The sequence below is a fragment of the Pongo pygmaeus genome, chromosome 5, assembly GCF_028885625.2.
Source record: "Pongo pygmaeus isolate AG05252 chromosome 5, NHGRI_mPonPyg2-v2.0_pri, whole genome shotgun sequence".
NCBI classification, from domain to species: domain Eukaryota; kingdom Metazoa; phylum Chordata; class Mammalia; order Primates; family Hominidae; genus Pongo; species Pongo pygmaeus.
In genome coordinates, this window is record NC_072378.2 from 42,042,146 (window position 1) to 42,059,330 (window position 17,185).

The 17,185-nt window shown below is 53.4% G+C and overlaps 1 protein-coding gene across 5 annotated transcripts in view; it reads right to left on the reverse strand.

Annotated features, from left to right (window-relative positions):
• Positions 1-369: 369 nt before the first annotated feature.
• TFEB (transcription factor EB) overlaps positions 370-17,185 on the reverse strand; it is a 52,460-nt gene continuing 35,644 nt past the window's right edge. For all 5 annotated transcript variants that reach the window (XM_063666210.1, XM_054492175.1, XM_063666211.1 and 2 more), the window contains exons 2-9: positions 7,430-7,661; positions 7,092-7,346; positions 6,157-6,237; positions 4,334-4,454; positions 4,179-4,235; positions 3,521-3,596; positions 2,481-2,628; positions 370-1,470 (exon numbers count right to left, since the gene is read on the reverse strand). In XM_063666210.1, the coding sequence (XP_063522280.1) occupies positions 991-1,470; positions 2,481-2,628; positions 3,521-3,596; positions 4,179-4,235; positions 4,334-4,454; positions 6,157-6,237; positions 7,092-7,346; positions 7,430-7,661 (1,450 nt within the window). In that variant the 3' untranslated portion in view covers positions 370-990. The remainder of the gene's footprint in view (positions 1,471-2,480; positions 2,629-3,520; positions 3,597-4,178; positions 4,236-4,333; positions 4,455-6,156; positions 6,238-7,091; positions 7,347-7,429; positions 7,662-17,185) is intronic.

Genomic DNA, 17,185 nt, shown 5'->3' on the forward strand with positions numbered 1-17,185 from the left:
CCCCCCACCCCGGACCCAGGGTGCCCCAAATAAGCAGCTAAGGGCGGCGCACTTGGTTTGTGAGCAGCCCACTCGCCACATCAACTAGTCTCGCTCCGGCCGCGGCTGGAGGTGTGGGACCGGCGTGGCCGCAGCGCCACCTCGTGGCCGTGAGGAGGGACCGTGCCCCCATCAGCACCCAAACCCCTCGTCTTCCCCGGGCAGGGCTGAGGCTTGGGGACACCAGGTGACAAGAGTGTTCCCTCTTCCCTGTACCCCCCACCCCGACCCCCTTCAGGCAGCATCCGCACTCTGGAGGGGGCCCGCTGGGTTGAATCCTCCCGTTCGCTGTCAGCCCTAGACCCACTCCAAAGAGACAGGACCAGCAAGTACAAAGCACAGTGTTTACTAAAGGCACAAAGTGGGGGGTCGGAGGGCAGCTGCTCTTCCGGCAGTGACCCCTCCCGCTTCTGGCAGCCCCCGCGCTCACACCACCTGGTGGAGAGCTGTTAGCACCAAAGTGGGGGGTGCCCACCTGTGGGAGAGCCGAGGACCAGGCTGCGGGGTGGACCTCCTGCCATCTGAGTCCCAAAAAGGCAGGCCTGAGCACCCCCAGGACCAGTTGCCTCAGATGAGGAGCTTCCCGAACCCCTCAAGCATGTCCTTCACTGGTAATGAGGGGCTCGGGCTCAGAAGACAGGGCATCTCCACCAGGCCCTCTTCTCACCTCTAGAACACCCTGCCCCTCCCTGCCCCGCGATTCCATCTCCGAGAGAGGGGCTGAAGGCCTCTTCCCACTGGGCCGGTCAAGAGGGCTGCCCGGGGGGTGCTTCTCCTGACCCCACAGGCTGCCAGACAGGCACTAAGTCCAAACAGGGGCCAGCGGGGAGGAGGCAGGCAGGGCAGGTGGCTACTTCACACACAGTGCAGCCTGAAGGGTGGGAGGGAGGTGCCTCCGGCCCTCCCAGCCCCCAGGCCGGCCCCTGTTCCCTGGCACAGGGGCAACCAGGGTCACAGCACATCGCCCTCCTCCATGCTGAAGCTGCTCCGGCGGCTGCTGGCCTTGGAGGCCTCGGGGGACATGGTGGACAGAAGTGGATCAGAGGCCAGCGGTAGCAGTGAGTCGTCCAGGAGCATGAGGTCCAGATCCTTCTTGGACAGGCTGGGGAATGGGGAGCCATGCTCCGGCGCCAGGGGTTCAGGGTAGCCCGGGGGACCCTCGTCCTCCCTGCCCCCAAAGCTCAGGCTGTGGCTGAAGTCCAGGTGATGGAATGGGGACGGTGGCTGGGTGGGCAGGGGCAGCGGGGCTTGCGGGGGCAGAGCTGGCAGTGGCTCAGGGTCAGGGACCTCAGCCCCCAGCATCAGGGCCTCCCCTGGGCCCTCTTCACTAGGCAGCTCCTGCTTCACCACCTGCTGGGCCAGCTCGGCCATGTTCATGCCGGACGGGGAGGTGGTAGGGAGGCCGTGCACTCGAGCCTGCATCTCCAGCTCCTGCAGGGGAGCAGACAGAAGGCTGGGGAACACACCTATGGGCACCAGCCACCAGGACCCCTCCCCTGGGCCTCTATCACAGCACTTGCCCCTGCCCTACGGCACCCAAGACCCAAAGTGTTTCCGCTGGAAGAAAGCATAGGGTAGCTCTAGAGTCTAGACCAGTGTTTTTTCAGACTACAAGTCGTAACTCATTAGTGGGTTGTGAAGCCACTGTAGTGAGTCTTGACCAGCTTTCTATTTTTTTAATTGAAATTGACTTGTCTAGACTAGACTAGAATAGAAATTATTAGAATGCATTGCATCCATTAAGGACGAGCGGAGCGTTACTTCATGAAACTGATTTTTCACTTTGTGCCTGTGTGTGTTAGATTTTAATGTAAATTGTATCATCTACCATAAGAAAGAGAAACAAGGTGCAGTCCAATCGCCCTTTGTGTAAAGGGCCAGCCTCAGGTCTAAAGAGGACAAGAGGCCCTCAACTCAGAGCCAGGACTAGAACTCTCAGTTCCAGCTGGTAGGGCTGACTCTGCCAAGCTCCTGGTTCTTTAGGTTGGCCCTGTGGAGATTCCTAGTGCCACCCACCAAATGATTCCAGCTGTCTACCTTCCAGGCACATGATAGGTTTGCATTTTCCTGCCTCTTGAGGTTAGAGTACTTGTAGAGTGTGCTTGCATTGGCCAGGCCCATTGAACAGAAGTGATATGTGGCACCTTAAGAGTGACAATGGCTTTAAGAGCCAGCTCTGATGGGCCATCAGAGAGCTGGGTCCCAGCAGCATGGGTCCCAGAATGAGGGTCTCACAGAACAGAACCTCCAGCTGATATGTGTTGCTTAAAGATGCTGAGGATTGTTTGTTACCAAAGCAAAACATCCTAACGGATACATCCTCCTTCCTAATGGGCATCATTCCTGTGTCTCCAACTTCAGAAGTACAAGTACTGCTCCCTGGGGCCAGGAGCCAGGTTAAGGGTCAGAGTTACCAAAGAAGTCCAAGTTCAGGACCAGACCTGGATACGGAGCCAGAGCTGCTTGTTGGTCATCTCCAGGCGGCGAGAGTGGTTCTCCAGCTCCCTGGACTTTTGCAGGTCTTTCTGCATCCTCCGGATGTAATCCACAGAGGCCTTGAGGATGGTGCCCTTGTTCCAGCGCACGTCCCTGCAGCAGCAGGCCAGGCAAATTAGAGGTGCATGCTCAGAAGAGTGGCCAAATCCTTGCCACTGCTCTGGTTGCAGAGCTTATGTGGCCTGTCCCAGTCTTACCCAGCAACCCCAGACCTGGAGGTGGAGGTGGCTGATCTCAGTTTGCACAGAATAGGCCCTCCCTGGTGACTTCTGTTGCCACTGCCCACCTCATTAATCCCATGAAACCAGGCAATTCAGAGCAGCCTCCTTCCCAAGACTACCAAGACTCCAGCCCAGCCTACCATGGATTCTTAATCCTCCTGCCCCTCAAACACCTGTCTTTTTTTTTTTTTTTTTTTTGAGATGGAGTCTTGTTCTGTTGCCCAGGCTGGAATGCAGTACAGTGGTGAGATCTCGGCTCACTGCTACCTCCGCCTCCTGGGTTCAATCAATTCTCCTGTCTCAGCCTCCCGAGTAGCTGGCACTGTACGCACACACCACTGTACCCAGCTAATTTTTGTATTTTTAATAGAGATGGGGTTTCGCCATGTTGGCCAGGCTGGTCTTGAACTTATGACTTCAAGTGATCTGCCTGCCTCAGCTTCCCAAAGTGCTGGGATTACAGGCGTGAGCCCAGCCTCTTGTCTGCCAGCCCAATGGCCTTAAGAAAACTTTCTCAGCATGACTCCTCCTCCAAGAAACCTCCCTTGACCTCAGCCTCACTTCCAGGACAGAAACTCATCTGTCTTGAGCTTTCCTGATTCTTTCCTGATTTGGGAGAGGGAGAGATCTTTTCTCAAATAGATGAGCTTCTAGAAGGAATTCTCCTCCCATCCCAGTAACTAGCACGGGGCTGAGGGCAGATAATACTTGTCAGCTGCTGCCCATCGCAGACCCATCACCCTCCCCCTCAGAAACCTGCTCACAGGTCATTGGCCTTGGGGATCAGCATTCCCAACTCCTTGATGCGGTCGTTGATGTTGAACCTTCGTCTCCTTTCAACTAAAGGTAACAGATTCCAGAAGGAGCAATTAGAGGGATGGGGACCCCCCACCCTATGGGGAGAAGTACCCAGCCCAGGGAGGGGTGCTTCAGGGCAACCTGCAGCTTAGATTTAGTTCTTCCGGGAAGTAAGAGGTGACCAACAGATTGGGATTTCTACAGGGATTAGGGGGTCCAGGGCAAAGGCCAGACACAATTAAGAGCGCTGAAAGGTAGAATCAGCCCTAGTGATGCTGGCAGCACAGCAAAGCTGCCTGAGGTAGGACTCTTCCCTGCTACACAGAACTCTGATGACCCAGGTTCCATGCCTTAACCCAGAAAACAACCTGATAAACTGGGGGTTTCATGAATTCCCTCACAGGAATCCTTCCTACCCACTCCTAAAGAGGTCTAGTGGAAAGACAGCACTAATAGTCCCAGGCACCACTGAGCGACAGCAATGGGAGGGCTTAAGCCATCTGCAAGTGAATTGGCCTTGAGCAGGGAAGCCTTCCACCAGTGCAGGTCAGGGAGTGGCTTTTTAGCCAGCTCAGGTGAGAACAAGGAAGAGGGAGGCAGGGAGAGGGGCGGGGCAGGACTCACTTAAGTTGTGATTGTCTTTCTTCTGCCGCTCCTTGGCCAGGGCCCTGCTCTCAGCATCTGGAGGCCAAAAGAGAAGGAGAGAGGAGCTGGGAGGGAGGGAGAAAAGGAGGGAGGAGTCGGGTATTCAAAGGCACAGGGGTAGAGGGAGGCAGTACCTGTGAGCTCTCGCTTCTGGGTCAGGTCCGCAGGGCAGGAGCTGCTGGTGACGCCCACTAGGGAGGCTGTGACCTGGGGGTCGCTGCTGTACACATTCAGGTGGCTGCTGGACAGGGGTAGCTGTGGGGTGGGGGGTGAGGGAGACCCATGAGTATCCCCCTCTCCATGGGGAGCCCCCTCTAGGGCCTATCATCCCAGGAGCAGTCCTTCCTGGGGACACCTGGAGTGTCAAAATTCACCTTAGACCCTTTCACCCAGCAATTCAACCTGAAGGTCTGCAGAGTCCAGAGCTATTATAAGATGTAGTCCCTGCCCTCAAGGAGCCCCTGGCCTAGAGTGGCTGAGAGAGTGATACAACCAATAATATGTGATAGGATTAGGCCCCAGGCATTATGGAAGCCCTAGAGCAGGTGATCTAATCAATTCTAGAGTTTCTGGACGGTTTCCTGGAGGGTGTGGAACTCCGAGTCTTGAGCAGAGATGTGAGGCAAGGCACTCCAGGCAGCCACCAGGGCACAAGCAGACAGGGCAGCTTGGCAGAGCACAATTCCAGCAGCTCAAGGGCAGAAGTGGTGGGGGTGGAGGTGCTGCAGGCAGGGCAGATGTATCTGGATCCCCAGTACAGTGTTTGACTTGCAAAGATACTGGAGTTTTGGAATGGGCAGCCAAGGGAAGTTTAAGCAGGAGTCTGACAGGGAGAGATCTGAGCTCTGGAAAGATCTGCCACAGAAACATGCAGAACAAATCACAGGCCCAGATACCCCACAGTGTACACAGGAACTACTAAAGGGACCAATCACTTGCATCCTCCCTCCCTCCTCAGCCCTCACTGCCCCTGCTAGCTATAGGTTTGGACCCAACCAGTCCCGGCCAGCTCCTACTAAGCCACTCAGCGATGTCACCAGGGCAGTGGGGACTGAGGATTGACTCCCCACCACAGGAACTGGGGACTTTCCCTTGGTGGCATGGGCTGGGGCCAGGATAAGGGTGAAAGGCTCATGCCCAAAGGCAGGAGTAAGCAGCTGAGATTCAGGAGCTCCAAAGAAAAGTGGGCAGGAGGGGCGCTGGCAATCCCACCTGCTCAGTGCACACACCTGCCACCTTTGTAGAGAGCTTGCCCTCAATTTCTTCCCTCATCTAATCTTCCCACAATCCTGTGGGTAGAGAGCATCACCCCCATTATGCAGCTGAGAAAACTGGGGTTTAGTATGCTTGAGGGATTTCCTAAGGTCACAGCAAAAGCCAGAAGCCAGGCCTCTTGACTCCAAGCCCAGCACCTCCCCACCTGCTACCCTACCTCTGCCAGGAGACGCAGGAAGCTGCCAGAGGGAGTGTTCCTGTGGTTGGGGACAAGGCCAGCCCCAGATCACTTGCCCCATGGAGTAAGAGACACAGACAGACTTTTGCCTGTTGGGCCCTGGGCTTGGTAAAGGAGGGGAGGCCCAGGTCCCCAAAGGAGCGCATTAGTTCCACACCTTCCTATAGATACACTGCCCCTCCACCCATGCAGTGCTCTCCATGCCTCCCTCTGCCCCTTCCCCAACCTGGAAAGCTCCCCACACAGGCCCGCTCCGTGTCCCCAGCCCCTTCTTCCCTCTGAAGCCCCATGGTGCGCAGAGGCTGAGGCACATCCTTCTTGCTTCATAATTCCTCTTGGCCCCGGCCCTTGTCACATTATTTAGTGAAAATGACTCATCTCTACAGAAACATGCCAGCTCTGCCCAGTGAGAACCCTGTCTCCACTCTCTCCAGGCTCAGAGCCACTGTGGGTGCCCCCCTCCCTAGAACCCTTGCACACCCACCCCACCCTAGCCAGGAGTACCGTGTTGGGCATCTGCATTTCAGGATTGATGTAGCCAAGGACATCGTCTAGACGCATAATGTTGTCAATGACATCATCAAACTGGAAAAGAGAAAAGTCCATCTGGGGAGGGCCCACCAGGAGGTGGGCAGGGGAAAGAGGCACCGGGACAACCACTGACCTGGAGGGACCTTGGAGCCCACCTCACCCAACCTACTTATCTGGGGAAAGAGGAAATAGGCCCAGAGAAGAGATGAGCTGTCCAGGTCCCACTGGCCCAACATGAAGCTACGGTTCTTGCTAAGGAGCCTACCTGCCCAGGGAGCTTCCTTGATCTCACTTCTGTCTCTGGCTTGGGGAGTGTGCTGGGCTTTCCCGGATAAGTCTTCTGTTTCTCCCTAGCAGAGCTTTCTTTTTTTCTTTCTTTCTTTCTTTTTTTTGAGAAGGAGTCTCACTCTGTCGCCCAGGCTGAAGTGCAGTGGCACGATCTCAGCTCACTGCAACTTCCGCCTTCCCGATTCAAGTGATTCTCCTACCTCAACCTCCCGAGTAGCTGGGATTACAGGCGTGCACCACCACACTCAGCTAATTTTTGTATTTTAGTAGAGATAGGGTTTCACCATGTTGGCCAGGCTGTTCTCAAACTCCTGACCTCAAGTGATCTCTCTGCCTCAGCCTCCCAAAGTGCTGGGATTACAGGCGTGAGCCACGGCACCTGACTTCCTAGCACAGCTTTTGAAAGTAAGGATGGCGTTTCCTCTGTGAGGCTCCCTGAGGGCAGGGCTGTGTCTTCCCCCCTGAGATTGGGGCTCCCTGAGAAGGGCTCTATCCCACCTCAGACTGAGTCTCCCTGAAGGTGGCACCCCTGCCTCTGCCATTAGACTGCGAGTCTCAGAAGCACAGCAGTGGGCATGAGCTCTGCAAGCAGCATGGCCACTGGCCAGCTCCTCACTCACCTCCCTCTCAGGGTTGGAGCCAATGTGCAGCATGGCCATGGGGCTATTGGGAGCACTGTTGCCAGCGGAGGAGGACAGCACGTGTCCAGCTCGCACCCCTGGGGAGGCGGCTGGTGGGGGCTTTGGAGAGCCCTGGGCCGGGCTGATGTGGGCAGCAAACTTGTTCCCATAGGTCTCGGACAGGTACTCCCGCACCTTCTGATGCTGCGACTGCTGCAGATGGTAGGAGGTGGGATTCTCCAGGTAGGACTGCACCTGGGAGGAGGAAAAGGCAAGGGCTCTAGGGGAGGCTGGGACTAGTGGGGACAGGGTAGGGGGCAGGCCAGAACAGGCCCTACCTTCAACACCTCCCCAGGCACAGGTGGTGGCGACTGGAAGTGGACGGGGGTGTTGATGGCCGGGGTGGGCGGCCCCCCGAGCTGCTGCTGTTGCTGCTGCTGCTGCTGCATGTAATGCATGACAGCCTGTTGCTGCATGCGCTCCCGCTGCTCCTCCTGCTGCGCCTGCTCCCGCATGAGCTGCATGCGCAGCCCTATGCGTGACGCCATGGTGGCTGCCGGCGTTGGCTCCCTGTGGACGAGAAGAGGCGGCAGGTATATGAGGCATGTGTCCTCCTCAAAGCACAGGGGCTGGCAGGGGGAGGCCAGAATGACTGGGACCGCATCCATTTTAGAGGAGAAGACATCGAGCCCTGAGAAGGGAAGAGATTTGCCCAAGGTCGCTGAGCAAGCGGGTGACAGCTGAGACATGAATCCAAGTTTCCTGGTTCCTGGACCAAAACTGAAGGTTCTGTCTTCTTCACTCATTGCAGTTGGTAAATCCCAAACTCTAAGAGTCAACTTCCACTCCTCTCTGTGTCACGCCCACATCCTGATCCTGTTAGATCCGACCTCAGATCCATCCTCCTTTGCTGCCACAAGGTGGGCCCAGCCTATCCTGGGTCTTATCTGGAATCCCGCAGGAGCAGCCCAGTGTTCAGACTGCCTCCTCTGGCTTGCCCTAGGACATTCTACTGGCAACTCAGTAAAGCAACTCATTTAACTCCTGTTAAATCCTAAGTCAGATCCTGTCTTCCCCTCTGCTCACAATTCCCCGTGGTTCCCACCTTCCTCAGGGGAAAAGCTAACGTCCTTACCATGACTGGAAAGGCCCCCTAGGATCTGGCCCACCTCATGTTCCCCTTTGACCCCATCTGCCAGCTCTCCCTCTTGTTTTATCTGCTCCGGCTACATCCTCCAGGCACTTTGAAATCCCTGAAACATCCCAGACATGCCCCCACCCTAGAGCCTTTGCACTTGCTGTTCCCTCTGCCTGGAATGCTCTCCCCCCAGATGACATCATGGCTCACTCCTTCACCTCCTCCAAGGCTCAGATGTTACCTTACAGAGACCTTCTAGGACCACCCTATTAAAATTACAAAGCCCCCCACCACCACTCCCTATGCCCCTTCCCTTTTATTTTTATTTTCCTCCATATCACTTATCACCATCGTAAATACGATGCATTTTTGCCTAGCTATTTCATTCATTGTCTGTCTCTTTCTTACTGGGAATGCAAACTTCCCTGAGGGCAGGCATTTTCTGTCTTTTTCACTGCTATACCATGGGCCTCTGGCCCAGGACCTGGGACATGGCAAATGCTGAATGCATGTGTGAAGAAATGTATCTTATTTGTGAGCCAGGCAATGGGGATACAACTGCAGTTCCTGAGCTCATGGAGCCTACAGTGTAATAAAGAGAAATGCAAGTCCACAGGCTTAGGAAGGCCTGTATGGGGAGGGCCACTTCCAGGCACCTGGCACTGCCACAGCCCAAAGAGGACTTCCCACTAGCACATCAGCCCTAATCTTCTACAGGTCTCAGTGGGACAGGTGTGACTTAAGCCCCCCAGCCCAGTCTGGAAGGAAAGACAGGGAAGAATGAGTCCTACAGCTGGGCCCACTCTGTCCCTAGCTCATTGAGTGACCCTGGGTAAGTGACCCTGGGTAAGTCTCTTTCCCCCTCTGAGCCTCCATCTCTCCATGCACAAAATGAAAGGGTTGGACCCAGTGATTTCTAAGGTCCTCCCCAGCTGAGACAGGCTGAGACTCTGAGAGGTGCAGGGCTCCTGAGTGTGTCCAGACCCCATGAAGGTCCTGGTAGGGGCTGGAGGGTCCCATCTTGGGGATATTGCAAGAGGCAGTATGACTTTGTGGTTGAGTAAGGACTTTTGAACTGAGAAAATGTGGGCTTGAACCCTAGTTCTGCCACTTCTTTGCTGTGTGACCTTGGGCAAGTCACTTAACCTCTCTGAGAGTCAATTTCTCATTAGTAAACAGTCTCTGCTTCAGAAGACTGGAGCACTATATGAAATTAATAGGTCTTGCACAGTATGTAGCACCTGGGAGGCTGAGTGCATGAGACATGGATGGGCACATGACTGGCAGGTGAACTGATCAGTGTGGACCAGAAGCCAGAGCTGTGTCTCAAGCTCCTAACAATGAGGCCCAGACCTCGGGGGGTGGCAAAGGGAAGCAGCAAAGGCTGACATGTTCTGGCTAATGCCAGACACTGGACTTAGTCAGCATTAGCAAAAAGAACTAGCAAATATTCAGTGAAAATCACCAGATAATAGAAATAAGAATAACTTGAATTTATTTGAGCATTTACTGTATGTCAGGCAATGTTCCAGACTCCTTCACCTGGAACAGCCCTATGAAGTAGTTCTGCATATTACTCTCCTTTTATAGATAAGGAGAAACAGAAGCACAGGAGATTAAGTGTCTTTCGGCAGCGAAAGGGACAGAGCTGGAACCCAGCCCCAGGCAGCATGGCCTCTGAGCCCATGCTGGGGAGGAGAGGGTCTCCACACAGAGAGGGGAGGAAGCTTATTGCAGGCTGCCTGGCTGCCAGGCCCGGGAATGGAGCCCATGCCACCTGACTGCCAGCCAGGGCTCCTCCCACCACCACTGTGCCTTCCCGACAAGGTAGGAAGGCAGGCCGTGGCCCTCACCCCACCCTCCTTCCTTCTCTGCCCCTCTACACCATGAATCAGTAAAGGGGCTGTCTCAGCCCCTTGGGTCTCTCCGCCCAGCTCCCAACGGGGCAGTCCCCAGAAAGAAAGGAGCAGATGCCCACCACTCCCTTCCCATCCTGCAGCAGGAACACAGCTGCAGCCTCCACCCATGCCTTTGCCCACCCCCTTCCTATGCTGCTACAGAGGGGTATCCCTGTCTTTGTACCCCCACTGCCCACCACACGCACACTAGCCCTACAGACCTCACAGGCTCTGACCCCAGCCCAACCCACCCCCTCGCAGCTGTACCCCCTACACACCCACCCACACGGCACTGGCTCACCCCCCCACCCTTGGGGACAATCTGACTTCAGTTGGCCCTAGTGGGGGTGTGGGCACCGGGCCTGGCGGTGCCAGCCGGCACAGGGAGGGCTAGGGGAGAACGATCCCCTTGTTTCTCTGACAAAGAGCTGAGCATCTGGCCTGGCCTCGCCTGGACTGGAGCTGGCTTTGCTATGAGGAGAGCCTGGGCTGGACCCTGCCTATCACTGGCTGGGCCAGCCTCAGTTCCCTCATCCGCACAATGGACTTGGGAATCCCTGCCCCACCGCCCCCTGCCAGAATCTGGGTGAGCCTCCTGGGAGAGGACGTTGGAGAAGTGGACACAGCGAGGTGTCTGTGCATCAGTGGGTGTCAGTAGCCTTAGCTACTGTCGCCTGACAGAGGCTGGCAGGGTAGTGAGGCTCCCTAACCCCACCGCTGGAGCTGTCACACCCACAAAGCTTGTCCTCCAGTGAAGCTCCAGCCCTCTCCCCTGGCCCTGGTTGCCAGCCTGGGTTGCTGAGTGTGGTGTAGGTGGGATGGGTATGGGGTAAGGGAGGGGCCTGAGGGGATCAGAGAGCGATGGGGGTGGTCCAGGACATGCTAATCCCCCCACCCTCAGCCTCCAAGCACGCCTACTCACTCTCAAACCCTGAGGGCCCACTCACAGCCTCCCCTGACACTCAGTCTGGCCAGGAAGAACTAAGAGGATGGACGTGGGAGAACCAAAATGTCCCTGGCGCCTCCCACCATCTGGCCCTTCAGATCCACCATGCCTGGAAAGGGTCCACTGTGTGCACGTTCAGTAACACTGGGGGCCTGGAGTGCCTACTGCATGTAGACACCAGGGATGGGGCATTTCCCTGGAGAGCCTTCTCCCCTGCCTCTCCCAGGTAACACCCTCCTCCTGAGAGGGCGGGTTTGATGACCCAGAGAATCCCTGCCTCTCCCCCATCACATGGCTGCCCCCATCATCAACACCCCCAGGACCCTTCAGCTGCCTCCTGCTGCTGCCCACCCAGAGCCTCTCAGCTGACTCTGCCTCAAAGCCCAGACTGGGTTCCAGCTTAGTCATGTCCAAAATGAGTTCTGCAGTTCCACAGGCTCACTGCCCCTACTGGCTAGGCGTCTTCAGAAAGCTACTTCACCTCTCTGTGCTTTGCTGTCTTCCTCTGTAAAACGCAGCACCTGCTAATCACAGCACCTGCCTTTTGGGGCCATTGGGAGGATTCAAGGTAAGTGTGTGGCAGTCGCTTCATAACCAGGGATCCCGGTCTCCTCTGGTCAGGCCAGAGCTGGTTTCATCCAGCCTGTGTGTGGGCCTTGCCTGTCAGTCATTTACACCTTAGTATGAACCAGTTTTGTCAGAGCCATACCTGAGGGAAGATGTGGACACAGGGAGGAAAAAGACAGGGAGAAATCACTGGTCTCCATGACAGAGGCAATGAGAAAGAGGAGCCCAGAAGAGGAAAGTCTCAGACGTAGGAAAGAAGATATCAAAGATACAGCATTGAGTGGAAAAGGTAACCTGCAGAATAAAATGCACAGCCTGAGCCCATGAAGCATGAAATGGTATATGTGTAGACGACAGGAAGATCATAGTACCAGCCGCTAAATGCTTCGTGAATGATTGCCATGGGTCAGGGCTGGTCAATGTGCTTCTCCTAATGTTAATTCTGTTTTTTCTTCCCAACAACCCAATGAGCTGAGTACTAGTATTGTCCCCATTTTTCCTGGAGGAAACCGAGGCACAGAGAGGTGAAGGAACTCACTCAAGGTTACACAGCTGATTAAGTAGCAGAATGGAGATTTGATCCAGGCAGGCTGGCTCACAGCCCCCACTCTTTAACTACTATTCTGGGCTCTCCCAGCACCCCAAACTGTTCAGAGTTGTTACCGCTGGGGAGGGGAGTGGGAAGGGGCGATGGAGGGGGAGGGATAAAGAGGGATTTTTATAGTTCTTCGTTCCACTGGAGAAGCACTCAGCTCTTACAGTGGGAATATGAGCGACTTGTGTGATTCTGTTAACAGGAGAAAGGAAGCACAGCAGTTTCTGGGGGTTTATCGGGGGGCCCGACCTGCTTCCAGTGCTTCCAGTCATGTCCAAAGGTGGGTCGCCAAGGGGGAGGAATCCCCCCAGCTCCACCTGGGCTGGCCCAAGCCCTGCCCTGCTCGGTGCAGTGGTCATTAGGCCAGCCGCGGTCCCTGGATGAGGACACCGAGTGGCCAGCAGAGGCACAGAGCCAGGGCCAGCAGCCACCGAGCATTTGGAGCTGGAGGGCCAGGGCCCCACTCAGTTTCTACCACAGCCCCAGACAAGGGCTTCTGAGGGGAGTACCATCTTCATGCAGTGCCCTCAAACTACTCTCAGCTGACGCCAGTCCATTCAGTGGCTTGTGAGGCCTGAACTGCCTTGGGGATTTTTCTGCCCTCTAAATGATCCTTTAAAACTTGGAGCAGGAAGCTGAAAACACACTCCATGACCCATGGACCCCCTCCTATGCATGCCCAACAGAAAAGCATCCACGTGTTCACCAAAGCACATATACTAGAATGTTTGTGTGTATAGGAACCAAAACTGGAAACCACCCAAATGTCCATTAAAGAAAGATAGATAAAGAAGTGGTGGGCCAGGCGTGGTGGTTCACACCTGTAATCCCAGCACTTTGGGAGGCTGAGGCAGGCAGATCACTTGAGGTCAGGAGTTCGAAGCCAGCCTGGCCAATGTGGTGAAACCCCATCTCTATTAAAAAATACAAAAATTAGCCAGGCGTGGTGGTGTGCGCCTGTAGTCCCAGCTACTCGGGAGGCTGAGACAGGAGAATCACTTGAACCCAGGAGGCGGAGGTTGCAGTGAGCCGAGATCGTGCCACTGCACTCTAGCCTGGGTGACAGAGTGAGACTCCATCTCAAAAAAAATAAATAAATAAAATAAATTGAAGTGGTGGTACATCCATACAATCAAATGCTACAAAGCAATGACAGCAAATGCACTGCTGTCACACATGACATAGATGACTCTCGCAGACATAATGTTAATGAAAGAAGCCAGGCACAAAAGTGTATACAGCATGCTCTGCGTATATGAGTTCAAAAAAACGCAACATTAATCTACTATGTTAGAACTCAGGATCCTAATTACCCTTGGGGGAGTGCCTGGGAGGGGACACAAGATGGCTTGGTGGGTAAGAGGATTAGGAAAGTTCTGTAATTTGATATGGGTTTTGGTGCCATGAGAGTGTCATATTTACAATAATTTGTACAGCTGCTCCCTTACAATTTATAATTTTCTGTATGTGTGTTGTATTCTCATTTTAAAATCACATAAGAATGAGGGCAGACCAGCCTGGCACGGTGGCTCACGCCTGTAATCCCAGCACTTCGGCAGGCCGAGGCAGGCAGATCACTTGAGGTCAGAAGTTCAAGACCAGCCTGGGCAACACAGTGAAACCCCGTCTCTACTAAAAATACAAAAATTAGCCAGGTGTGGTGGCACATGCCTGTAGGCCCAGCTGCTTGGGAGGCTGACGCAGGAGAATTGCTTGAACCCGGGAGGCAGAGGTTGCAGTGAGCTGAGATCACACCATTGCACTCCAGCCTGGGCAACAAGAGTGAAACTCTGTCTCAAAAAAAAAAAAAAAAAAAAAAGTATGCGGGCAGACATTAAATAGTTTAAAAGAAGAGTTAGGGAAACTACCTTCACCAACACCACCGCTTCTGCAAAACTCCCCCTTCCCCAAGTGTGTCTACGACTTTAAAATGCCTTTGGTACCAGGCACCTTCAACACAACTGCCAGAGCATACCTTGGTACAACCTCTTTGGAAAAGCAATTTGGCAATATATGTCAAAGCCTTGAAAAATATTCACCAGTCCAAGGAAGTAATCATAGATGCAGAAAAGGATTTTGTGCATAAAGATGCACTTCACATTATACAGAAAAAAGTCAAAACTAACCTCAATGTCCAATTATAGGATAGTTAAATAAATTACAGTGTGTCCCTCCTGATGGACTGCTATACTTACAATAAATAACATGAGGATATGTCAGGTGACAAAATATAGGATGTAGGGGGAAATTATATATAAAATCTGATCATCACAATGTAAAAATATGTATAGAAAAACCTCTTGGGAGGAAATATACAAAATTATTACTGACTTCTTTGGATGATGTAACCATAAGTATTTTGTGTGGTTTTAAAAGCATTTTGGAATGTTATTCTTTCTCTAGAATGAAGATGTATATCTTTCTAATTGAAAAAAAAATTTTATGCTAACAGCTAATGCTCATAGAATGCTTACTGTGTGCTAGATACTGTTCAAAGCACCTTATGTAATTATCACAATTATTTCATGATATGAGTGACGTGGGTACCATTATTGTCCCCACTCAAGGAATGAGGAAACACAGGCCCAGAGAGGTTGTCACTTGCTGAAGGTCACAGAGCTAATGAGTGGCAAGGCTGGACCCTGGCAGTCTGGCTGCACCGCCCCAACCCTGGGGCTGGGAGTTTGGCCTCAGTCCTGCATTCAGGGTGAGGGCGGCCACGTTTTGTTTTAGGAATTCTCACTGAAGAAGTCTCCCTGCGATCAAAGAGTTTCAGCAGCTGATCTCTTTCATCCAGCCCAGGAGCCAGAGGGTGTCCGGGATGATGGAACAGTCTGGAATCCCCAAACACAGGCAGAAAAAAAAATTCTACCGTTCCTCAAAGAGCAGAGATAATTTCCTGTATTCCCAGAAAAACATATGTCTGGCGGCTGAAACAACAAAGTGTGCAAGCCCAGAGGCTGGGAGGCCTGTTTAAGCCATCGATGACGCTCTGCACCTCTGTGGTCGGAAGAAGTTTTCTTCTGATTCAGTCTGTTACACTCTCAGTTGTGGGGGAGCTGCCTGGTCAGTCCTGGGGAAAGAAACTGACCGCTAAACAAAAGCTTCCTGAACAGGTGCGAGATTCCTGGAGGCAAAGGAAGGGCTTTGTGGCCTCCTAGGAACCTTTCAGCCTAGGAAAGGGAAGAGAGAAAAAAATACCAAACTTGGGATTTTTCTCAGCCCCCTCTGGCAGAGGAGGCAGCAGAGGAAGTCCTGATGAACTACTAGGAAACAGAACAAGGATATCACTGATCCCATAGACAAAGCCATTCCAAATTACGGAGGTGGTCATGAGTCACTGTAGGGCCTGGGGAGGGGGCATCAGATGGCCCAGACCCAAACAGGGTGAGGGGTGGAAAGGTGTCCTACGACTCCCAGGAGCCAGCAGTCCTGCCCATATGATGCTGTGGGAAAGGCCAAGTGCTTGGGTTCAAGTCTTAGCCTTGGGCTGGACTCAATTGTCTGGGCATGGCCTCAGTCTCCCCATCAGTCAAGCAGGGCTTGCCAGCTGGGGCCACGTCTACCTCAGAGCAGTTGTGCTCTAAGTGAGGAGGCTGGGTGTGAAAGCTGTCTGCAGGTGTGAATTTGTGGGCAGAGGGGAGGTGTCACCATTCTGGTCACTGTTCAATGTTGCTCCGTCCAGGCCCACTGGGGACATCCCTGCACAAGTTCCTTTGGGGAAGTGTCCCATCCATTCATCCATTCGTTCACACATACACACATACACACACCATCTGAAAGCCCAGACTGGGGCAGAGCAGCCTAGTGGTAACCCCAGCCTCAGTCTCTCCTTACTAGATAGGGGCAGGAAGGCCTCAGGCCAGCTTTTCCTATTACCAGGAGCCCTCTGTTTCCTCTCCAAAAGCCTTGGGTCTTTTAAGATTTTCTTTTCCAGAGCTTGTATATCATGTCATTCACTGCAGGAGATGAGAGAGGCAGGTGAGCAATAATAATGTCCACTTCTTTGGGTTCTAAGGGATAAGTAGTCGGAGTGTTTACCACAGTTCCTGGCACACTGGAGATACTTCATGATATAGCCTTTTATTATATTAGCTGGCAACTTCCGATACAGAAACATAGCAAACCCAAGACACCTGGTAAGTGTGCATTGTTTGATTGGAAGGTCCTTGATATCAGAAGCAGAAATGAGGTCAATGGGACACGCACATGCTTTTAACAGTTTTAATGCCATGTTTTGGTCTTTTTCCCTTTTAGTGAAGTGCAACTTATCCTAGCAAAATGCATAGATTTGTAGTGTACAGCTCAATGAATTTTTACAGGTGTGTGGCTTTGTGTAATCACTGTTTAGATCAAGATGGAGAATGTCACCATCACCCTGGCAGGTTCCCTCCGGGACCCTGTCCTGCATCACCATGGCTGAGTGCTACTGGTCTCCAACAGCACACAAACGCTGCCATGCAGGATGTGGTCTTCAGTATATTTCATGAAATGGAACCGCTCTGCCAAGTGGGGACACTTACTGAGGACTGACCAACCCCTATTTGTGATGAATAAAGATCAAGAAACAAAGAGGCCGGGCGCGGTGGCTCACGCCTGTAATCCCAGCACTTTGGGAGGCCGAGGTGGGCGGATCACAAGGTCAGGAGATCGAGACCATCCTGGCTAACACGGTGAAACCCCGTCTCTACTAAAAATACAAAAAATTAGCCGGGCGTGGTGGCGGGTGCCTGTAGTCCCAGCTACTCAGGAGGCTGAGGCAGGAGAATGGTGTGAACCCGGGAGGCGGAGCTTGCAGTGAGCCGAGATCTCGCCACTGCACTCCAGCCTGGGCCACAGAGTGAGACTCCAACTCAAAAAAAAAAAAGATCAAGAAACAAAGAATGAATTACATGAGGAAGCAGAGGCTCCAAAAGGGAGATCCTCACAACGCGCTTCAGTGGCAGCAGA